The sequence below is a fragment of the Vanellus vanellus genome (assembly GCF_965231255.1).
Source record: "Vanellus vanellus genome assembly, chromosome: 19".
Lineage (NCBI taxonomy): Eukaryota > Metazoa > Chordata > Aves > Charadriiformes > Charadriidae > Vanellus > Vanellus vanellus.
In genome coordinates, this window is record NC_138924.1 from 12,107,229 (window position 1) to 12,132,254 (window position 25,026).

The 25,026-nt window shown below is 42.6% G+C and overlaps 1 protein-coding gene across 1 annotated transcript; it reads left to right on the forward strand.

The window, feature by feature from the left end:
- Positions 1-272: 272 nt before the first annotated feature.
- Positions 273-24,727, forward strand: KSR1 (kinase suppressor of ras 1; the record flags this gene model as incomplete). Its single annotated transcript, XM_082493208.1, has 18 exons — positions 273-565; positions 8,286-8,433; positions 10,585-11,056; positions 11,809-11,813; positions 14,627-14,687; positions 15,772-15,855; positions 16,340-16,401; positions 16,509-16,615; positions 16,915-17,083; positions 18,359-18,400; positions 19,351-19,405; positions 20,124-20,169; positions 21,171-21,550; positions 22,457-22,553; positions 23,329-23,462; positions 23,779-23,910; positions 24,099-24,234; positions 24,590-24,727. The coding sequence occupies exons 1-18, from the start codon at positions 449-451 to the stop codon at positions 24,725-24,727; spliced, it is 2,385 nt and encodes a 794-aa protein (XP_082349334.1). The 5' UTR covers positions 273-448.
- Between the last annotated feature and the right edge of the window lie 299 nt (positions 24,728-25,026).

Consider the following 25,026-nt stretch of genomic DNA (forward strand, 5'->3'; position numbering starts at 1 on the left):
TGATTCCCTTTGCATTTTTAGTGTTGCTGGAAGGAGTATTTCAAGATTGTGCTAATCTGTGACATAACACCTTTGAAAAACAACCTGCTTGCAAGCAGTTTTTAAGCTCAGTGGTTAGAGAAACAATGCTCTTTTTCTCTCTCTTCCCCTCCCCTCTCTCCCCCCTAGTCCTCTCCCAAATAAAGCTGCCATGCAGGGAAGCACAGAAACTCCCAGGCTCTCCTGTCAGAAATAGAGCACCGGCTCTAATTTAGAATATCTGCTGACTCCTCTAGTCCAGAGTGAAGAGTATTTTTGCTCAGTGACTTGGTCTAGACATTGTGAAGCTTGAAAGCTCTTGCTGTTGTAATTGCTGGGCTCCTTTCTTTCTTTGAAAACCTATATTTAAAACAAGAATAATGACTGCTTGTAAAATCCTTTAGTTCTGGAAGAGATTATAGTAGTAACAATGCACTGTTTATGGCGTTGGGCAACAGCTAAAACTCCTGTGAACATGGATAACAGTCAGCCGGTCGTGCTGCGCAGAGTGAAAGGGCTGTTCCGTGTGGACCTAGCAGACTTGGAGGTAGGTGGTGAATGCAAGCTTCGAGTTTGTGATCCTGTTTGCTCTCTGTGAATACACAATTCTGAGGGGTAAGGAAACTTTGAAACTTTGAACCCCCACCCCAACTTGTGCTATTTCTGTTTCTTTGTTATTGTTCCTCTAATCAGTTGCCAGACAGATTTTTATCATAGAAAACGGTGGCTAGTGTGGAGCAGGCTCTGCTTTGGAGCCGGGCTAATGTTGTTCTGTAACTTTCTTTTAAAGTATTTTTCTAGGAAATGCTGAAGTCTTTGTTTTTTGGCTAGGAGTCATAGAGATTGGTCAGCACTGTGTACGTGTAGTTTAATACCGAAAATTATGTGCAAATGGTTAAATATCGTGGATTGAAACTGGGAAGAGAGATACTTAGACTGAGAACTAGAAAAGGCAGGACAAGGAACCATACAGAAAGAAGATAGATTTAAGCTATGTAGTGGTCTCCAGTGGGTAAAAGTTGCTCTGAAAATGGACCTAGAAAAATATACTGATCTGTATTGTCCTGCTGCTTTTTAAAGTTGGAGTCAAGAAGTGACAGGGGAGTAGGGGTGAAAGAGGATGTGAACAGCACACTGTCCCTGCTCTTAGGCTGATGGAAGAAGTCTCTTGCAGGGCTTGTTACGAGGTTCTGGATTTAGGGCATGTCTACAAAAACCAAGAGATTAAAAAATTTCTGTTGGTTTATATTCTTTAGGACAAAAAAAATTCCTCTCTATCTTTACTCTTGTTCTTCCCAGAAACGTCACTATTATATTTGTTCTCACATATAACTTGTCACCGTCTTAAAAAGTAACTTAAGAACACAGTCATCCCTTTATCATTTTCTGAAACGTGTCTGAACCAGCCCTGCTCATCGTGTAGCAGGGGTTCCAGTCAATCAAGTTTGGAAAGCTGTTTTTAGAGTAGATAACTGTCATGCACAGGGAGGGGCAAATCCTGCCCTGGTGATTGCTGGCTATAAGCAGAACTTTGCCACCAGGGATACTATGTGGGAGCAGATGAAACAGTACTGTGGTTGGGTCTGGTTTACAGCTGTTCCACTTGGGGAATGTATTTGACTCCCAGTGCATATGTTTTTTCGTAGTAACTCCTGTTTGCTTGTGAAACTTGTCTTATTCCCCATTTAGTATTTATGCCAAAGACCTAATATCTTGTAAGTAGTCGGGAGTGGTTCCTGAGCAAGCCAGGGGCAGCACTTGGCACACTGGGGAGTGGAGCGGGAAAGGTTTGTGCCTTGAGTGGGAATTGTCTGTTAAGTCTCCTGCTGCCCCTGTAAAAGTCTGCAAAGGATGAGGCATTGACTTAGGGTTGATCCGGTGAGACCATGGCAGATGGTTATACTTGCGTGGACTGTCATCTAATTTGTAGCAGATTGTGCTGATCGGTTGTTGGAGGAAAAGTGTGTGGTTTATGTGTGAGCATCCTTACTTTGGTTAGGGGAATAGAAGTAGCGGATCTGCCGAAGCCTATCGGGTTTCCACGGCTGTATCCTCTCATCTTTTTCTGTCAGCATATCTATGAGGACTTTGGCCATTTGCTGGGGATTTCCATGGGTCTGGCAGCAGAAGCCCTGACTGGACTGCTAGATAGCAGAGATCCTGAATGTGCTAATTGTGTGTATGCAAATTAACTCTGTCCTGCAGGCTTCCTGGATCTAAAACTCCATCCCATGTTCTAGCTGAAGGCCCCTCTCCAGTGTAAACAACTCTTGGAAAATATTCTCTACTACTGCCAGGGTTCCCTTCCCCTGCCAGGGGGTCCAGGTGCCCCTTGCAGCCTTGTTCACTGTGAATGGGTCATGGCATGAGGTCAGCACCAGGCTCGTGCTACCCTGCAGGATCTGCAGTGAATGCTGCAATCACTACCTCTGTTTTCCCACAGAAAAATAGTAAGTGACAGCAGCTGTCCTGTCCACAAAGAGCAAACTGAATGGGAACGTCCTGACACTGTCGGCTTCTCTCCACCCTACCCGTTGCATGAGAGGTGAAACAGTGAAGAGGGAGATGTTGTGTGAAACCATAGCCTGTGTATACTCATGGCTTAATGCAGGAGCTAAAAATTTCATATGAGAGGCTTTCCAGAATGCCCATAAAATTTCCAGAAATTTAATAATACAACATTTTTTCAGTACCTTCTTCACTGGACACCAGAAAACCAGAGCAAAATAACAACTAGCAGGCACAAGATGTTCTTAAGAGCATCCTTACATGCTTTGCTTAGGGCTATCAGTGGGAATTTAAGCACCTTATGTAATGGGCTTTCTCTTCTAGCATCTGCTGCCTTACAGGAGGATGACTGGTGAGGGAATGTATTGATTTAAGAGGAGGCATTTGGGGCCTTGACAACTGTCCAGCTTTATAGGAAGAGCCCTGTCTACTAGGTTGAGGAGCAGGTCAGACTGATTTTGCAGTGCTAGCAGGCAGCATTAGCTCCGTAGGCTTATCTGCAGGGAGGAAACTACCAAAAATAACCCATCTACTGTGTTAGGTACCAGCATTTTTGCCACATTTCAGGGATTTAAGTTGGACACCAGACAAGATTAAAGACCACCTTACGCTACTGTGAATGCTTCACCCTGACTAATTGAGACTAACCTTTGTGTGGTTTCTTGGACACACTGTGGTTTGCTTTCCTCTCTTTTAAACATGAGTACCATGAAGTGCACTGTCTGTATGTTTAATAAGCAGGAGGGCTTTGTAGAGAAGTCCTCTCACCTCTTGTAGAGAGGAATAATTTCCTGGTTTGGGCTTTTTAGCATCACTTCTGCTGAGCAATGTGTGTGGTGAGTAAGGCTTTAGATTTTGCTGGCAGTTTTGAGATGCTGAAAGGTTGAAAGCAGGTTTTGTCTTCTGCTCTTTCGTTCTTTTTTTTTTTTTTTTTTTAATCTGACGTTATTATTAGAGTAGTATCTGAATATCTTGCAGCTTCCCCTGTCATTCCGTAGTCAAGACAAGGTGTGCCCAGGGAGGTGGTGCTTAGCTGGCCCTAATGTGAGCCTTTCAGCTGCATTTTTTTAAAGCTGTATTTTTTTAGAAGCCACAGCACTCATGAGGAAGCAGATAAGGAGAGGTCTGTTGGACCCACAATTCTCACCGTCAGTGCTGAAGATTGGGAGTAACTTCTTTGCAAGGGCCCAGAACTGCCCTTGCACTGAGGGGTGGGTGTCATGCTCTGCTGAGATGGACACTGTCAGGGCACTTCGCAGGGGACATTCTTCCCCCCAGCTCAACAGCTGAGCCAGAGCATCCGCAGCAACTGAACCTGTTTTAAGAGCCATCTTGAACTTGTGACCTTCATCATTATCACATTGGCTGGGGAGCTAACAGAGCTAAATCATATCAGGCCAATCTTACAGGGATCAGGTTGACCAGTTTTATATTAAGCCACCACATATGTGCAGCACATGAGTGGCTGTTTAAAGAAAGCCTCTTACTTCCCCCCCTCTCCCCCTCCCCTCCCCTTTTAAGGCTTATTTCTTTTGTCGCGTGTCATGGGGGCTGGCAGCAGGTTCAGAAAGTCTGAGCTCTCCCAGCTCAAGGTCATTGGGATTGTTTAAATATAATCTCCTTTTCTGTGCTTATACTTTCCTACAACTTGCTATTCTGTTATTCTAAAATTAAACTATTGAGCAAAAGAGTAGATTGGACTTTATGTGCAGACCCAGGAAGGGGGCAAGCTAGCAGCAAGCTGAGCCCTTTGTCGGGGCGTGTGTCTGCGTGAGACCGTGGTAGGGATGCAGAGCAAAGTTCACAGTGGAGAGCTGGGGCTGCCCTTTGCTGCTCAGTTGTGCCTTGTGTGAACCATTCCAGCTTTTCATGGCAGGCCACACATTGAGTTGTAGAGCACAGACTTGCTTAAGGACGTGAACCTAGTCAGCTTAGGGGTGATCAAGACCTCCATAGTGTTTGTGTCCTGCAAATGAATGAGACAAAGGAAAAAATGCCCTAACACTTCTAAAAAGCTCAGTAGTTTGGGATATTTTGTAATTTAAAAAAAAATATTTTCGAGGTTTTTCTCTGCAACCAGGAAGGCTTGAAATTTAAAAGTGGAAGCTGGGGATTCCTGGTTACAGGGGTTTGATCTTTGAAAAAGAAAAGCTCTGAACACCATCAGACTTGCAAGAACAGGCAGTCCTGCAGTTTAACCATCAAGCTGCCGTGGGACAAAGATGACAGCTAAGTTCCCTGTGCCAGGACATGTTTGGTTGTGCTCCCTTCGGGGAATGAGAGAAGGGCCTGTGGGGCTTGGAACACCACTGTGTGGGTCCCAGGCTCACTCAGTGAGTACTGCCACACCGTACTGAGTACTCAGTGAGTACTGCCACACCGTACTGAGTACTCAGTGAGTACTGCCACACCAGGCTCACTCAGTGAGTACCGCCTCAGTGAGTACTGCCACACTCCCTGCCGTCCTCAGGCATCTGTACTGGTTGTGAGCTCAGCAATTTTGTTCTTGAGTTGTGCCTTGGGGGCAGTGAGTGTGTGTGCTGTTACAACCAGGAGCTGAGCCCAGATGCCATTGCACATACCTCTTACAGTAGGCAATGGGAATTCCTGTTAATCCTTGTCTATACTAGCACAACCAGGAGAACTAATTTGGGGTCAGTTAAAATAGCCAATTCCACCTTATTGATACAAATTGAAGCATACACTCAGTATATGCTCAGTTTTTTCAGTCCAAAGGCCTAATAGCCCATTCCTTACTCCACTGAGGACTAACTGTACAGGTACAAGGCTCTTCTCAAAGGTGCGGTGGCATCTGCCCTAGGTAACTGCTGTACTTTGCCCTCCTTGTAAAAGAACAGGCAGAAGAGAACCTGACTGCATCCTGGCTGCTTGGGTCAACACACGCGCGCACACCAGACTAATTTCCTCCTTTTTTTCTAGCCTCTGTGTTTTGGGATTTTTTAAATTATTTTATTGGGATTTGCTTTACTGATTTCCTGTGATCTCTAAACTGGACAGGGAGAACATTTTTCAGTATCTTGATGCCACACCTGATTTTATGGGGCATTGTGGCTCACTAGCGTTTCTGCCAAGCCTTGACACCCCCTGTGCCAATCACTACCCTGAGTGTTAACACTGCAGGTCAGTGGTGCTTGTCCGCTCTGGATCCTGCCACAGGGCAGGCATCGGGGAAAGCAGATCCCCAACGGTGCTGCGACCAGTCCCGTCCCAGCTGACCCTGCATTTCAGCTGCGTGCGCTGGCCGTTTAAAGCCTGTGCCATGGAAGTGGCTGTGGTGGAAAAGCTTTGCTTTCTCCTGGAAATCTTAGTCTCTTCCACTTTACTGATTGACTTACTAATAGCTCTAATAAGTCACTGGTTACATTTGTGTCATGCGAAGGATAGGGAAGTGAGGTGATGCTGGGTAACGTGACTTGGTAGCTTATACTGGGATCTGGAATGACGCTGCTGCTTAAAACAGTGGCTGCGTAATCTTGGTTGTTTTCTTAGTGGGGAGTGGTGGGGGTGAGGAAATATTTCAAGATAATTCGAGAATGACATCGCTGTAATCCCGCTTACTCTAAGACCATGTAAAAGTGTGAAATGGGATAAATGTTTTTGTAAGAGACATTGGCTTTCCCTTATGCTTAATGGGGAAGCATTACTGTGTCCCTGTTCCAGAGCACAGGGGCACCTGTGGTGGTGTAGAAAAGTTTCTCCTGTGCTATGCTATAACTCGCCCCATGGCTGTTTGCCCTCAGTCACTATCCCTTTTAGAGCTGCTTGTGTCTCTTCGAGGCTGGCGTCTGGCGTTGCAGAACCACCCTTGTGATACCGCTCAACAAAGATGCTTCTGTGAACTGCCCGGCTGAGTGCAAGGGAGAGGAATTCAGGGGGTGCTGGGGAAGTAACTGACTATAAGAAAGGCTTGGTTTAATTCTGTTGTTATCAACTCAGTTCGACTGGGAATCTGTGTGAGCAAACCTGTACTGGCTTTGTGCTGGGATATTTGAGTTGTGGAGACCCATTCCAATTTCATTTCAAATTATCTGAATCCCTGGGGGATTTTTGTCCTTTGGAGTGTAATATCAGGTTAGGAATCCCAGGACAGCAGATTTTGCACTGCATTTTTGCTGGAGTCTTTGTGCTTCCTGCATTTTACCCAAGTGGAAGTCATTCAGGAACAAGCTTTTAGGGCAGTCGTACTCCTGCATCTTGGTGGTGTGGGTGTGCAGAAAAATGAATAACAACATACAGTGTCAGGTGGGATATCTGTGCTTTTTTTATTCTGCTAATATGAATTATAGAAGAGCAAGAAAATTTACCCAAACTTCATTGAACTCTGGCTCTACTATGAACCTGCTTTGTGCTCACTGCTCATTTAAATTCTTGGCCTCTCCTTGAGTCAGCTGTGTTTTTGTGTTTCATCCGGTTCAGGGCATGTGACAGAAGATGCAGGATGCATTTCTTAGACTTCTGCCCTTTCTTAATTTATTCTTTTTATTTGCTACATGCAACAGTTACTAAAAATGGAAACTATGTGATTACTCTTTGTGTTACGACCTACAAAGCTCCAAAGGTCAGGGCTGTTTCTAGCACTGTCACACTTAAAATCAAAAGTCATGCATCAGATCTCAAAGGCACGAGTCTGGACTAAGATGTGATTGTTAAAGGACATTCAACAACATTCAAATTTGATTTATAGTTGGAAGCGGGGTTTAAGAATCCAGAGGATTTCAAGCTTGTTGTTTCTCCGCACAGAGAGAGACACTTTTGAGTTTCCCCTTCAAATAAAAGTTGATACCCCTTTATATAGCTTGATTCCAGGAGTTGAAACTTTAGGAAAGAGGTAAAATTGTGAAATTTGTGATCTCATTGTGAAAGTAGGCAACACTGAGGTTTGTTTAGGCAAAACTTTCAGGGAAATTCCTGGGTATCTGGGCTAAATATCCTGGTTTTGTTTATTAACCACAATTGCTGCAGACTTACGCTGGAAACATTTGAGTGGGGGAGGAGAGAGGCGACACAGCTCTATTCCGTGTCAGGAAATACCAGATCTTTTCATGCTTTCCAGTCTCTTGTATCTTTTGTGTCTGCCTGATCTAAACCTTATCACTATGGGGGCTTTGGTGTATTAAGACGTACAAGGAATTCTGCACAAATATCTTTTCAGGCAAGATATGGATAAAGCTGGTTCTCGAATAAAGGAAAAATTGCTTGAGGAGGAGGTTGCTATCTCTTTGTCAAAACATTTATTTTTGTTTAACAAAATTTTCCTCACTGTTTTTTCACTTCCCTACTCAAAAGCCAAACATCTTTATCTGACTTTTTTTTTAGGTTTTAGGCCTGTTTTGTTTCTCACTGCTATTTTTAATGAAAAAGTTAAACTTTCATTAGCAGCTTTTCAAAAATACTGAGCAAAACCTTTCCACAAGGGGAGAAGAATATTTCAATCACCTCTAATCCTAACTTAAATACCAGAGAAGAACCATAACATCCTAATAATACAGAGCACACTTGAGCATACTCCTAGTCTCTCATGATGTAGGGAGGAGGTCGAGCACTGGTGAGATCTGCCGCATGGTCGCTACTGACTCAGTGATCCTTAAGAGAGATGCACTACCAAAATGAGTAAATCATGAGTCAGACCAGGCAGTGAGACAGTGGCACTATTTAAAGTACATCAGAATAACAAGTAACAGTCTTATTTATAGATGTATATTGAAAAAAATAAATTGTATCATCTTGTTTTTCTGCAGAGAATACCAGAGGAGCTAACCTTAGATGCCTTACTAGAAATGAATGAGTCAAAGGTGAAAGAAACAATGAAGAGATGTGGTGCCAGAGATGAGGAGTGCTCCAGGCTCAATGGGGCACTGAGCTGCTTACGGAAGGTGACTGAATCAGGTACGGACTGCCTTGTTCTATGGAATTAGTTTCTTGGCAATCTGTCCCCCATCCTGCTGCCTTTCATATAAGACAATCTGCAAAAACCTCTCGAGAATGTCTTTGGGTGTATTCTGTAACCAGTATCAGGTTATGGCTCTTGGATGTATGTGAAGTTGCAGTGATCAAATGCATCTAGAGCTGTGGATTGAATTTGGTTTTGACAGCATATCAAGTAAATAAATAAATGGAAATATCCTCTCCTACTCAATAGACTATATCCTTATTCCATCTCTATTCAGAGTTGTGTCTGATGCACCAATTAATCCTGTTTAGTACACATATCCTTGACATAACGAATACAACCAGATTTTTTGTAGGTAGTCCCCTCCCCAAATATTGCTAGCTCAGAGAGAAGGTGTAATACTGTTTGGCATTGCTTTGCTCTGAAGCCTGAGTATTGTTCAGCTCAATGCTTTGGAAGAGAAAAACATTGCTCTGACAACCCTTTATCACTGTGTACCTTGTAGAGTGCCAGTTCATTCACTTCTCTTTAAAACCACTTGCCTCCTGCTATCTTTCTTTGACTGCTAGAATTGATAGAATCATTAGCCAAATTCCAATAGCACATTCAAGAACTAGAAGGAACCCTGATTTACCTTGAAATTATGGAAAGATAGGTATTGTGTAATTAGAAATGCATGTTTTCAGCATGCAAATGGATCTGACCAAGTTATTTAACATGAGTCCAACTCAGGATTCCTAGAGTGCTGTTTCACTGCCTTCCCCCGTCACCTTCCACAGGCTGCTTTCAAAGGCATTGTAAAATCTGCTTGTACGAGAGTGTTTCTCACAGCATACTGATTCTAACGTGCATCAGATCTTTCTTTGTAGCAATTATCAATCTGTCACTGAAAGGTGATGTTTCCTGTTGGTAGCATGACAGTTCATACCATTCACAAATCATAAAGATTAGTTAATGGAAAAGTCAGCAAACAGCTCAGTTTCATATTTCCTTTTTTCTAATCTTTCTTGTCCTGGGCTGTCAGATATTTCCCATGCATACTGTCGCAAAACCAGCCATTGTTCAGAAGTCAAGGCATTCACTTACTATAAAGAAGTGACAGTTTTAAAAATCCAAGTATATCATCTCTTTTCAGCCACTGACTGGTCAATAGGACATCAGGGCCTGAAGCTTTGACTTTTCACCTCGATTCAAGTCATTAAGGACATACTTAAAATTAAGGCAGAGGGTTATCCTGATGAATTAAGGCTTTGAAATTATTCCAATAAACTGTGCCTTCCTGCTTCGCTGCCTGCAGGCCTTTGCACCTTTTTTCCCCATTCTTACCCAGAATTGGTCTACAAGCTGTACTGGATCATTCTGAACTGCAGTGCTAGGCATTGTAGAAGGCAGTACTGGCCTCCACCAGCAATCCAGCAGGATGTGGTGGTTCCTTTTTGTCCAGCTGTCTGTCCCTGCTGCAGCTCTATCTAATACAGTCTTAACAAACACAGCAACTCTGTGCTGAGTGCTGCTGCTGCCTGTAATTGAACAGCAGCGCCCCAGTACTCCATGTGTCAGGTGAGTTCCAGTTCCAGAGTTCTCACATGCCTGAGAGAGAGAAGAGAGGCCAAATGAGTATTGGGAGCTCCTAGATACCCCTTATTTCCAATTTAGGTGGTATTTAGCAGTTCTGTTCACTAATAGAAAATAGTTTCCTCTCTTCACCATAGTCCATTCTAAAAGCAGACAGGGTGCCAGATTGGATGTACAGATTCGTCTAAACAGACTGTCACTAAATCCACATAGGCTTGCAGTGGGATGTGGGTGCCTGTTTTATGTAGATAGGCATATCCCACATTCTTCCATAGGGCCCCAGTCTGTTAAAACTCAGCCCATCTTAGAACATGGGACCTGATTTTAGCTTTTGATACACATAGCTACAGACAGGAAAGAAGGGTAGTTACTGCCATTCTCGTTTTAAAGGTTACTTTAGCTGATGTTTTAGATGGGTGTCAGGGGAGGAGAAACTAGGCTTGCTCTTTGGCTAGGTGCAAACCAGGGGAGAACAAACCACTTTACAGCCTAAAGCAGCATGATGTAGTATGTGTATGTACGTTGGCTTTTCTTTTTAATCAATCACTAACATTGCTGCGGTTGGTGAACAGCTGGGGAGTTAAAAGATGATATGCTGATGAATCTTTCTGACGCACGCCGAGAGAACAGCTCTACAAACATGATTGAAGCCCCCTGCTCCTCTGTGCCCACGTGGACTCCCTCTGTACTGCACCTTCCCAAGGGCAACAGCCAGCAGGCACGGTCTGTGTCAGTATCTACAATCCCATCTTCAGATTCTCTTGCCTCAAGTCATGGACCTTCTATCTATGCAGAAAACCTCCTGGACCCTTTTTCATTCCCCGCACACAGTGGAAGGTTAACGCCAAGGACTCCTCACAGCATCACCATCACTCCACCAACCACTCCTCAAGCCAAGAGACGGCATAAGTTGAAGCCACCACGGACTCCTCCTCCCCCTTGCCGAAAGGTTTTTCAGCTGCTACCTAATTTTCCAACCCTCACAAGGAGCAAGTCCCATGAATCACAGTTGGGAAACAGGATAGATGAAGTTCCTCCAATAAAGTAAGCATGACACTTTCTCCTTCCCGCCGGCACTGGTGGGCTGTGTTCATACCGAAGGGCATTCAGTGCTCCAGTTCTAGAGCCTGTTCTATTCAGGACCTTTTTGCCAAAATTACATTTTTGTATAAGGGAAACGAGCCCAGCTCAGAATGGAGTTGAGATTTTGGGTGTGAGCATTAACAGCAAAGGGCTGTGCTTTTGATGCTGTAGTACTGTATTGCCTGCTGACTGACATGAAAGAGTTCATTATAAATGCGTAGCCTTGTAAGCAGTACAGTATTCTTCTGCACTGTGAGTGCATATGAAGTATATACTAAAACCTGCAAATTTCTAAACCTGTAAATGCAGCAAGTAAGCATCTATGGCCAATGCACAGCTTTGTTTTGAAATTCAGTGGTAAGAACCTGGTTCTGCTGTGTAGCACTTCTGTGATTCAGGCACTTCTACGGAGCCTGCCAGCTGACTGAGTTGTGCAGCCTTATTAGCACTTCTTGTCTGGAAGCCAAAATTCAGGTGCAGTCTTGTACACTTCACTCACAGACTGGAGCTGGAGCTTTACCCAGCAAAGACTACCATTTGTAGGCAGGAAAGTATTGGGTCTGCAGTGACTTCAGGAGCCTGTGCAAAACCAGAGATGTTTGTAAACCTGACATCAAATGCTGCAGGAAGGAGTTTCTGCTCTATTAAAGTGTGTATCCTGTCACATAAATACAAATGTCTGAAAGAATTTTTTTTCTTTTTTTTCTCTCTAGGTTTGGTAAGAGATTTTTACAGGGCTGTCTTCGTTTCATTGCTGAGACAGAACCTGTCCTTGTCAACTATCTGTTGATCTCATCCCTGTGCGACGTCCGGAGATCCTCACTTAGGGCCTTCTATTCCAGAGTTTCTGTTAACTTTAACAGGAGCTTGGCCTACTGGAGAACTCCAGGATGTTTACATGGTCTCTTTTGTACCTGGTATTTCTTCCAAAGACAAAAGCAAGGAAGATGAATACTGATGTTTAAAGGATTAAAGCAGGGGGGTTGGGATTGCTTGTCTCTGTCTTCAGACAGGTGTTACTGGTGCTTCTTGGTACTGGAAATAACTTCATACCTAACCATTTAGTATCTTTGGATATTCATTGCCAAGTGTCTCTGTAATGAAATTAGGCAGTTGAATGCAACCTTCTGAGAAACACTTCAGCATGTGCTTAAGTGTGGAATGCTTCCTCTGATGTCGATGAGTCTATTCACATGTTGAAGGGCTTACAGGACTAGGACTTGTATTTTTATCCAGTAACGTATCCTTGCCATTTAGTGTATTAGCTATCATAGAATAGTTTGGGTTGAAGGGACCTTTAAAGGCCATCTAGTTTAACCCCGCTGCCATAAGCAGGGACATCTTCAACTAGATCAGGTTGTTCAGAGCCCCATCCAACCTGACCTTGAATGTTTCCAGGCATGGGGCATCTGCCACCTCTCTGGGCAACCTGGGCCAGTGTTTCACCACCCTTACTGTAAAAAATTTCTTCCTTACGTTTAGTCTAAATCTGCCCTCTTTTAGTTTAAAACCATTACCTCATTCCCTATCACAACAGGCCCCGCTAAAAAGTGTGTCCCCATCTTTCCTGTAGGCCCCCTCTAAGAACTAAAAGGCCACAGTAAGGTCTTCCCGGAGCCTTCTCTTCTCCAGGCTGAACAACCCCAACTCTCAGCCTGTCTTCACAGCAGAGGGGCTCCAGCCTTCGGATCATTTTTGTGGACTTCCTCTGGCCCCGCTCTAACAGGTCCATGTCCTTCTTATGTTGGGGGTCCCAGAGCTGGACACAGTACTCCAGGCGGGGTCTCAGCAGAGCAGAGGGGCAGAATCCCCTCCCTTGTCCTGCTGGCCACACTGCTGGGGATGCAGCCCAGGATGCAGTAGGCTTTCTGGGCTGCGAGTGCACTTTGTTGGCTCATGTCCAGCTTTTCACCTGCCAGTACCTCTAAGTACTTCTTGACAGGGCTGATATCCACCCCCTCATCCCCCAGCCTGTATTGATACCGGGGGTTGCCCCAACCCAGGTGCAGGACCCTGCACTTGGCCTTGTTGAACCGCATAAGGTTGAGCCATTGACCACTACCTTCTGGATATGACCATCCAACCAATTCCGCATCTACCAAACAGTCCACCCATCAAATCCAGATCTCTCCAATTTAGAGAGAGATTAGGATGTTGTGGGGGATCAGGATGTGTGTCCTGGTGTGACTGTATGTGTCTGTCTCGTAAACGCAACCTGTAACCTTGGAAGCTAATGTAGGGAGATATGGGCATCTTGGAAAGTGTCTCACCTTCTTGGAAAGTATAAAACTCCAAATAAGGACATTATAGCACCACATATATATCTAATGCCCTTTAAAACAAAAATCCCAGGAACTACTTTCAGAAATGAAAAAGCATAGAAAGAAAATTGTAAAATAAAATGCAAACAGAAATCTGAGCATTTCTCTGTGGAGAGTGATAGATTTTAGGCAGTAAACAAAAAAGGCATTAGAATAAATTCAAAGAAAAATGAAGAATTTTGGTGCTTCTATCCATATAGTTACATTGTCTATTTTAAAATCTATACTGTAGGCTCTTTTAAGTCCCATTCAATTCCAAAATTTGTTATATTCATTAGGACTCTTCAGTAAGGATTTAGCCATCTTAACTGCTGTTAACAGCCATCTTAACTGTTGTATTATGATTAATTCAGATGACTCTGCATTTGCATAATCACAGTAGATCAGCAATGTTCCTTGGAAAAGCAACTAGTCATTCCAGCACTGAAGACCACAGATGCCTTTAAAAGTTCACTGGAATAATGATAAAAAAGAATCTGGTGCCATCTAGGGTCAAAGAAAGAGAGTGGCTTTTTGCAAGCATTGGCGGTGTCCAGCCTTGAAGCTGTGTCGATGCCTGCAGATTAGAGTTTTCTCCAGATTTGCAATATGGCTATAGATTCAATTTGGGAAATATGCCAGAATGTCAGTATTGGAGAGTTTTTAGGAAGTTATGCGGTATAAATGTTGGAGCACTGGACTGGCATTTTGAAGTCTAGGCCTCTCTTTCTGCACTTATCAGCTAGCTAAGTGATCTCACACAAATTTTTTATTCTTCTGGGTCACACTGGCCCTGTCTATAAAATGGAGACGATAATTTTCAGTGTAAAAGAATATTCTGAAGCCTACTGACACTGCCTGACAACTGGGTGATGGTATTTGTGATAAACCAATTGGGAGTAAAGTCTGACTTTCCACTTTGTTTTAGGGATGGCCTAGGCCTAATCAGATGGACTTCTGTAATCCCTAAATGTAAAACATAATGATTTAACAAAAAGAAGGAAGAATTATGATTCTACCACCCAATCTTACCTTACGTTGCCTCCATATGAAAGCAAATAAAAGATTATCTGTAGCTTTACAGCAGAAGGCAAACCAATCGCAGCTGTGCTACTAACAGTGTCATGGCTACTGGTCCTTATCTGTGACAGTCATTGCTTTGTTTCTAACTAGACTGGTAAGCCCGGCTTGTGATTAATGCTTCCCTAAAACATCCTTTGTTCTCTATCAGAACTCTCCCAAGGATCCCCTCAAACGGTACGAAGAGACTTTGGCTTAGCTGTAACACACAGGTAAGCAACACGTGCTGTGGGAGCCAGAAAGGAAACAAAGTAAGGGGTCGGAGCAGGACAGTGTCCTGTTCTGTGCGTTTGTAGCAGTGACGACTCTACAGGTTTGAAGTTTGGTCAGGTGACTCGTTTGCCAAATTCAGCTTTAACTGTGTATTTTAGCGTAATGTCTTTTTAATATATCACTGGTGTGTCCAGCCCTTGAAATCCTTTTTACAAAGCCAATTGAGTCATGATTCCATAGTGACTAGCATACCAGCAGCAGCAATGATGTGTCTGGGATGATAGGACCAAGCATGCCAAATGTGTAACAATGCCTTTTTTAAAACACTTGCACTGCTACAAATGAAAGAGAAGCTGCTCCTCCCTCCCTGCATGGAAAGAGCATATATTTTTCTTTTCTTCCCATGTAACTTCCTGCATCCTCCCTTCCCAAATCCAAACCCAAACTGGGCTAGCCAGTTCTAATGCCAAACCAACCCATCCAATTTTCTGGTAAAAGAGAGAACACTCCCACCACCACCACCCACCATAAACTGGGTCCCAGTTCTACAAAGATGTTCAGGTGAATATAACCAGCACCATGTGACACGTCCTGCTGCCCCGAGGAGGGACATCAGTGACACCAGCACATGCTTATGGGCCGCATCTGCACTTGGAGCATGTGCTTGCTGCTCCATCTCAGAGTGCTTGCTGGTTTCAAGGGGTGAAGCTCAATTCCAGTTTGAGAGGGTTTTATGAAAAGAAGTGATATTCTATCACCTTGATATCTTTGACTGCGTGAGGCTTCGGATCTGTAATTGCTGAGCTGCAGCTTTGAGGACAATCTGGAGACATGCGTAGATGCACACCCTGTCACCTCTCAACCCTGTTCCAAGAGTGGAGACCTAGCAACAGGCCAGCAGTGTTGGTGCCAGCCTTCTTTGAGTTGCTTTTGATCAGGAAAGTGAGAAGTCTTTTCCACAAGACCACTCGCCCTTTTCAGAAAGGGCTAAAGGAGTATATAGCCTGTCCGTAACTACCTGCAAATGTTAATTTTCCTTTAGACACCAGTTAACATTGTTTTTCCCCTCTTGTCTCGACTTAGGTTCTCTACAAAGTCTTGGTTATCTCAGATTTGCCAAGTCTGTCAGAAAAGCATGATGTTCGGGGTGAAGTGTAAGTACTGCAGGTGAGGACACAGTGATGATCTTTTTCAGAAGAACTTAGCGTTTGATTCATTAAAGTTTGCCAGTGACAAGCATCTCGTGATGGCATGCTCTCTTAACAATGGCATCATTTTTTCAGCCAGTTCCTGAACAGGCAAATCTTGTAGTGGGAGCTGGATATCTAAATAACCGCAAGGATTTTAGTTTTTTGCTTCTTTGTCTGGGTTGTTAGTCCAGAGTGCTGAGATTTTGGTGCTTTCTGTCTTAGGATGAGGGTCAGTGAAGGTAACTATATTAAAAATAAATGAGATGCTAAGATATGTATATGGCTTTCATTAGCCTAATGACACACATAATAGGATTCTTCATATGAATGCATGCTGCTCTGGGGCCTGGAGCATTCCAGAACTCCCTCTGAGTTTAGCATAAGAATTACAAATTAAGGGTAGGCTTCCTCTTTCTGGGAAAGAACAAGTTGCTATTTAACATGTAATGTTTCTCTTTCAGATTAAAATGTCACAACAAATGTACTAAGGAGGCACCTGCTTGTAGAATATCTTTCCTTCCCAGTAAGTAATTTTCTACCAGTTCTTAGCATTTCAATGTAATTGAGGGTATCACAAGAATAAAAAGTCTGATTAAAGCTTTTCTCTCCCTTCTCCAACCTGTTTTTCAGTAACAAAAATAAGAAGAACAGAGTCTGTCCCTTCCGATATCAATAATCCAGTAGACAGACCAACAGAACCACAATTTGGAACTCTTCCCAAAGCACTAACTAAAAAGGTACGAGTCTTATGTGTGTAAGTCACTGAGTCGCTACAGTAAGGAGAGGTTGTGGCAGTACCTTGCTGGTTTGAGCAAGACTGGCACCTTGAGCTTTCGCTTTGCAAAGAGACTTTGATATGTGACATATTGTCCTTGTAAAACATAGATTGTGCATGGTTCCAGCTGCCTACTCACTTAGAGAAGCTGTGCTATGATCAAGGCTAGGGACAGCTTTCCTTTCTCTTTTGTTCAGTAAGCACTGAGGGAAATTCTTTCTTTTTATTGTTTTCTCATGAGTGACTTTCCTTGCTTTGCAGGAGCATCCACCAGCAATAAATCATCTGGACTCTAGCAGTAATCCTTCGTCTACAACCTCATCCACACCATCTTCTCCAGCACCTTTCCAGTCTTCCAACCCTCCTAGTGCTACACCTCCCCCAAACCCATCTCCTATGGGCCAGAGGGATGGACGATTTAACTTCCCAGGTAAGCTTATCTTTTTCAGGAGACCTCTGCCGAGATCAGAAAGGCCACTATGCAAGCAGAGGCTGACCAAGTCTTCCTAGGTAGTTGCAGGTTTCTGAATACATGGTTGTGTCTTAAGCAAGGTGCGAAGGTGTATCTTGTTTCTTTGTTAAAAGAAAAAGGTCTGTTCTCAAAATTTTTTGGTGGTATTAACAAGATACTTTTGCCGGAGACAGATTACTGAGGAATGTTGGCACCTTTCTTAAGTGATTTGGTCTTTCTATTTTCTCTTTTTTGAAAAGGACTAAAAAGAAATTATATTCTTTCCTCTCCCTTTCCTCGTTTTATTGTAAAATGCATGCTGCCTTCTGTGTTTGGTCACCAGTGGCTTTAAATCGTGAGCAAGTTGATTGGTAGGGCAAAACGTAGAAATGAGAACCAGAATGAATTACTTTACCAGTCCCTTCCAAAAGATAAGCAACGATCAACACTCATTTTTAAACCACTGACATACACATATGGTGGAGAAGAATTTACCCTACATACTTTACAGATTAAGAACCCAAATGTGCAGTATTTACCAAAGTCAGTAGAGGCAAGAATCTCTGACAAGGGCAAAGATTAACATAGTGAGAATAAATTTAATTCCTTTCATCTGTAAATGAAGTCACAAGGTGCTCAATAGCTGCTGCATCCAGCCTTCAACATTGCTGTATTTTGCATCAAGCTGTTGATCTGTGAGTGAAAGTTGCTATTTTAGCCTACTCAAAAGGAGCCGAGGCAGAGCCAGTATAGCACAAGAATTTGACTGCAACTACTTCGTATTAGGACATACTGCTCAAATTCACTGAAATAAAAAAAATGTGCTTGCAGATGACTCATGAGCTTCAGCTTCTCTGGGTGCATCTCTGAAAAGCTGAAGACATGAGAGAGCATCAAAGCTCAAGCCTTTACGTGGGCCTGCCTTTAGCATTCCTGGGTTCTCTAAATTTGCTTATGCCATTTCAAGTCTGAATATGTTGTTTTCCCACCAGACTGTTTGCTTATTGGAGACATAGCTTTCATTTGATAAGTATCATCTGTCATAGTCTTCCAGAAATGCATGTGCTGAAATTCACACCCTCAAGCAGGCTGATAATCTACTAATCTGTTTCCCAGCAGTGAGTTGGGACTAATTCGTTGAATGCATATGGGGCACTTACTGATGATCCTCTAACTTGTTTGTGTTTATTATTTCTCCTGCTAATTTTTTTTGCTTTTTTTTTTTTTTTAAAAACCAAACACTTAAAAAAAAAGCTGCCTACTACATTCAGCATAGACAACAATTTATCTTCCCAGGTGAGTTGATTGTTTTAAATCTACTAACCAGCTTCTGCTGCCAAAAAGTAACTTGTATGTAAACTTTTGCATGCTGCCCAAGAACAATAATTCCGCTTAAAAAAAAAGTATCTAAAACAATTCAAACTTTCTCTTATCTCAGTACATAACTCAGGCCTGTCTCTCCTAATATGCGGTAGTGATGTGATTTACGTACTAAGGTGAAACTTTGAATATTCAGTTGTAAAACAGTAGCTTTCTGCTGTGGGATTCCATACACAGCCATGTACTTCTTTAAAAAGGCTCGCTTTTAAGTTTATATACCTAGCTGGTATAAATGGACACTGTCAGTTCAGGAATGCTGAGCTCACCTTTATGAACGAGGCTCTTGCTATGGGATTTAATCGTGGTACAACACTATTCATGCGTGGATTTGTCTATACAAATTTTTCTCAGTCAGCTGTTTGTGAACCCTTAGAGCCTGTTTGTTTCCAGAGTGAGAATTGCTGATGTAGGATGCCAGGTACAGAGTATTTATTCTGAATCTTGGAAGGATTTGCACCCCAAGCTGAATTTCCTGTGCACTGGTGACGCTGGACAGACTAGGTGCATTTGCAGTGCACGACCTGCAGTATAGATTAATTCAAATGTCCTAGATCTGTGAGGATTTAAGTATTTCTGATTGTCCAAGGCAACTTGAAGGTGTGTGAGCAGTTCACAGACAAGGAGTGACCTTGAAAGATATTACAGATAAGTAGTGAATGGGCTTGGTCAATACACAGGCACGTGAGTACTAGGAAAGATCAGCATAGTTTTAAGTGAATAGAAGTATTAAATCTTATTGTCTGTGGTTGAGTTTAGTTTATAATTCCTGAATAAGAAGCAAATAATCACTATTGCTGTGTTAAAACTTCCACTCTATAAGAGATTGAAATGTAAAATATGTTTCATAAATGTTTCTGCTTTCCCAGAAATTCCCAGTCCTGCACATATAGCACAGCCTCCAGAAACAGCTGCAGACACTAAGTAAGTAATGGTTTTAAATTCTATTATTTTATAGTGTTTACCTGGTAATCTTCAGATCGGTCTGAAAGCACTATGTTACCACTTGTCTGAGAACTCACAGGATAATTTTAGTCAACAAGGGTGATACTGGTATTCCCAGTTTTATAAAGCTGAATATGATATTTACTTTAAATGGGACAGTAAGAAGTCTGTGCTTTAATATCTAGTTACGGTTATGTGTGCATTCCTGAGATCAGAAAGCTCTGATGAAATAGAAGTTACAGAGTTTTAAAATTAAAAGAGCATGGCATGCTTAGCTGCAAGCAAACATCTTTTTAAGGATCTGAATTGTAGGGCATGCAAAAGATTTTAGCCTGCATTGCCAGCACTCATAATTACTTCTCCACTGTCGGTGTTTCAGTAGTAGGAATCGGAGCCTCCATTACTGGAACACATTGTAATAATGTAGCCATGCCACCGCCAAATCAATTCCTACCACTTAATCATTGAAAATCACTTCAAAGTCTTTGTCCCTCATTTGCTAAGGTAAGGTTAGAAAGTCCTTATCTGTTAAGTGGAGCAGTAATTGTATTTTTCTCTGACCTATTATAATGCTATCAAGGTCTGTTCTTGGTTTGCTGCTCCACTCCACTAATGGCATATGTAGCAGCTCACTTTTTTCTAACTCAGGTGGACATGCAAACATTATTTTCACTGTAAATCTGTCTTCTCTTGTTAGTGCTGATCAACAGCCAGACACAGATGGAGTTGAATGTGAAGCAGAGGTAGGTTTTCTTTTGTACAATCAGAAATACCACGTTGAAAGTGCCATGAAAAAGTTGTGCCCCTGGAATCGAGTGTAGACTAGCTGTGCCTTACTGCAGTTCCACTGAACTGTTGTTACTGCAAAGATCTCAACTGAAAATTCATGGTTTCTGTAGCTAGGGTGAAGCAATTAAGTACTTGTTACAATACTTAACTTTTTCTAATTGGTCTAAGATGATACTTCAAACTTCTGGCTCGCTCAGTTTGGTGCAGCCAGTTTTACATTACAGGAGCTGCAGGCCTGCTGCTGGAGTTACAAGGTCTAAATGCTCTGCAGACCTCAAATCTGCAAGTAATGCATGTGTAGGAACTACCAGTGGTCAGAGTAGCTCATGGTAGATCCTGCAAATGTAAGTAGGGGCTTATGTTTTGCATAGGAAAGCCTTTCCATACCTGTTCACAAATCTGTGATTTTGGTAGTGCCTAAGCATGTGTTCAGCTTGTAGTGTGAACACTGAAATGGGTTTCTGTAGGGATGAGTAAACCAATAGAGATAGAATCAGTGATTTCAGCAGAAAGTACTGGATTCTGGATCAAGTTTGTTGGTTTTTGGAGCACTTCTCTCTAACAGGAGAATTTTAGTAATCTCAAAACAACCCGCCACCACATTTATTTGAAGATCAAAGAGGTTCTTGACCCTTCCTTTTAGAATGGTCTCTAGCATTTTGCCCCATGCTGAAGGCCAAATCCTGAGAGATGCTGAGTGCCTAAATGTTACTGTTGGTTCTACAAATTTAGCTCTATATGGGATAAAGCCTTTCTTGTCTTCACCTGCATGCACTGACATGCAGAAGATGTATGCTTTTTTGTAGGCTTCTGAGATGACTTTGTCCTGTGAGTTGTATTTCTAGAGCTGTAGTCAAACGCGTACATCCCACCCCCTTTGCTGCTTTGGTAGGCTGCTTCTGCCCCTCACATGGGACTCTCAGCATATGTTTCCCGTCTCTTTTTTTATGAACAGGTGGAAGAACCAGAGACTAATAAATCAGAACCTGAAGATGATGAGGATGAGGTGGAAGATTTACCAAACAGACGGCCACACTTGCAAGGGATGATTTATCGCAAACCTAGCCAGACCAGTGTCTACCTGCAAGAATGGGACATTCCCTTTGAACAGATTGAACTGGGGGATCCTATTGGCCAAGGACGATGGGGGAAGGTTTACAAGGGAAAGTGGCATGGGGAAGTGGCCATCAGGCTGTTGGAGATAGATGGGAACAATCAGGATCATCTCAAGCTCTTTAAAAAGGAGGTGATGAACTACAGACAGACCCGGCATGAGAACGTGGTACTTTTCATGGGAGCATGCATGAACCCTCCTCATTTAGCAATCATTACCAGGTAAGGACATAGCATCTTAGTATTATTTTTAATATATACATATAGTATAGATAGATAATATTTATTTTTGGTGTCTAAAAAATACACCTCTCACTGCATCAGGAGGTGGCAGAGATGAATGTAGTCTCTGTTGCTCAGTTTTGGATACTAGGGTTGCCTCCTTTTAGGGAACATACAATATTTTTTGACAATCTTCTTTTTATTTTTGAAGTCTTAAATAATAATTCCAGAAAAAAATCTGGAACAGGCTGTTCCTCTGCCATCTACTTCCAGATGATTCCAATTCAGCAAAGCAATAATAAATCAATGTGTGAGGCTCATAACGCAACAGTTATCTCTTCCTTTCTGTTCCTCTTAGGGACGCTGGCTGATTAGGCAAAAATGTTTAATATTTTTCTCCTCTCTTCTGTTTTCAGTATTTAGTTGGGATGAGGATCATTTAGCCCCTAAATAATAGCTTTTGGGGATGTTTCTATGCAGGCTGAATTTAAGTAAGGCCAAGGGCATGCCATTTTCATAGCCTGGCACGGAGGCACTCGGTCATTTCTAATTGCCAGTTCCAAAAGAAGTTTCCTGCTTAAGCTGGTGCTCAGGGTTTGAAAACTGGACTTCAGATGTCAGAGCAGCAGTGTAACAACTGGCCCTCTGAAAAAAAGAGCATTTGTTGCATATCCTTGAGCATGCTTTAGCCATAGGCACATGTGCACCCCCCATCCCACCCCCCCACCCCCGATGTAAATCATTTGGGTCCTTAAACTTCTTCAAAATGGCATTTCTCAGCAGTGGAAGAGGGCTGAGGTTCTGTCAACATGATAAGAAAACCAATTGAACATCCAGTATTACATTCATATTTCACTCCAATATTTTAAAAACCTTTCTAAGGATTGTTGTTCCTCTTTCCTGTAGCTTCTGCAAAGGAAGGACACTTCACTCGTTTGTAAGGGACCCCAAGATATCCCTGGATATTAACAAAACCAGGCAGATAGCACAGGAGATCATTAAGGTAAGGGTACATTATGCTAACGCAGACATCGGCTTTCTAGGCAGTGCAAGAGTTTAGAGGCTGCACAGCTGGAGAGGTTCTGTAACTGTCTGTAGCCCAACAGGGTGTTGCAGCAGGAGATACTCAAAGTTGGCTGAAAAGAAGTGCTAATTTAGTGTGCAGTAAGCTAGGGGCCTATAAGGAGAGAAACAGAGCTTTTGCTTGTCAGTGAGGGGCCGGGGGGTGAGAATTTAGGTAAAGGGAACAATGAAGAGAGGTATGCAGGACAGCTTTCCTTCCCGGTCTCTTTATTGGTAACTGCAGCTAAGTTAATGCATTCTGAAGTAGATGACATTTTCTCCCACATTTGCGTAGTGTTTTCTGTGCTTGCTTTCAATATTTTTCAACTGAAGAAGCATTTCTAAAGCTGCTGTTTTCTTTTCTGGCAGAAATATCCTGTGAATTTAGTGAGCAAACTCGTGTCAGTTGTTCATTGTTCTTACACATACAGACATAAGAGTAAGAGTATACACATAAGAGTACCCTTCCAGCAGCCCTACTATGCAGAGGATGAAAAACAATTCAGAGGTTGACCACGAAACTTAAGATCTGCTCCCTTGCAGACTTCCCTTGTACCCTTCCTGCAGAAGTCAGACAACTGTTGTGTCTCCATTTACTGTTAATCATTGATGCTGAAGTAGTGAGAGTAAATGTGTATTAGAAAGCAAAGTATACCCAGGCTTAGAGGCTTGTAAATAATAAAAAAAAGGTTTACATCTCTGCATATATTTCCCAGGGCATGGGGTATCTTCACGCAAAGGGGATTGTACATAAGGATCTGAAATCCAAGAATGTTTTCTATGACAATGGGAAGGTTGTGATCACTGACTTTGGATTATTTGGAATTTCGGGTGTGGTTCAGGAAGGAAGGTAAGTGGAGGTTTCAATGCTTGGTCCACTTCTAGAATGATAAATAATGATCAAATAGGGAAGCATTTTTGATGTGTTACGCAGTACAAGTGAGGAGTGTTGATTGCTTTAGTACATACACATTTTTGGAATGCACACTTTTTCTTTGGTTTTTTTTGTTTGTTTGTTTGTTTTAACAGAGTTCTTTCTACAGTTCCCGTAGCAAAGTCATTTGAGTAAATAAAGTCAAGGCATTAGGTGAAGCAGATATGGTCCGTATTCTGCTGCTTGGTTGAAGCAGTATCATTTCAGTACCACTTCTTTCTTTTGAACTCAGGAGGGAGAATGAATTGAAGCTGCCTCATGACTGGTTATGCTACCTGGCCCCTGAAATTGTTCGTGAGATGGCCCCTGGGAAAGATGAAGACAAGCTGCCTTTCTCCAAAGCTGCAGATATCTATGCCTTTGGGTAAGAGAGGACACATTTTTCTCAGCTACTAGAAAAGTCATGGGCATGAGGCGTGTGAGGCGGGAGGAATTTGCTGCACAGCCTAATACACCTTCCAGAACTTACCTGAAAAAATTGAAACAGTGTCAGGGCTTTGTATCTTTCTCTTAAGAGCAGGCAAAGGCTTGATTTGTCTCTTGCTGTTGCAGGACTGTGTGGTATGAGCTCCAAGCAAGAGAATGGCCTTTCAAGAACCAGCCTGCAGAGGCACTCATCTGGCAGATTGGAAGTGGTGAAGGAGTGAAACAAGTCCTTGCAACTGTTAGTTTGGGGAAAGAAGTCAATGTAAGTACCTCAGTTGCAGAAATCCTTCCATAAAGCTATTTATCAGGAGAAGAGGGAGCTGCTTAAGAGGAGATTTATTTTACTCATATTATAACTCTAAAGATAAAGGGCAGGAGAGAGAACAGATTAGAATGGGACACCAGGTTAGATACTAAGCTTCTGCCTGTAACTGTCATACAGAAGCGGACATCCAGCAGTATGCAGGATACTGTTTGATTATAAGAATGTCCAAAGCCTCCGTTAAACAGTATCTCTGGCTGGGCTCACACAAATCACAGTGCTCAGTCAGTTCCTTGGTCTGCACAGTTGACCTGTGAACTGAGTGGAGATAATGAGCCACAAATATCCTTTGCAGGAGATTCTCTCAGCATGCTGGTCATTTGATCTCAGTGAGAGACCTAGCTTCACTGTCCTCATGGATATGCTTGAAAAACTGCCAAAATTGAATCGTCGGCTCTCCCACCCAGGGCATTTCTGGAAGTCTGCTGAGTGAGTATTTACTGCCATTAAGAACATTTATGCCGCTCAGAATTTGCTAACTGATCGTTTCTGTCCTTTATTTTGCCTTCCTGGGGGCTGTCAAACCTCTGATGGGAGAGTAGCAGTGTGCTGTTCTGCTTTTCTAGTTACTAGGAAATTATGCAATTAAGCTTGCATGCTTCACACAATTAATTTCCTACTTTAACATATTCACCTCCCTCCTTCAGCAAATTACTTATCCAACTTTACGTTTGGTTTCAGAGAGTATTTACCAACAGTATTGGAAAGGGCCCACACTCACCCCAAAGTGGT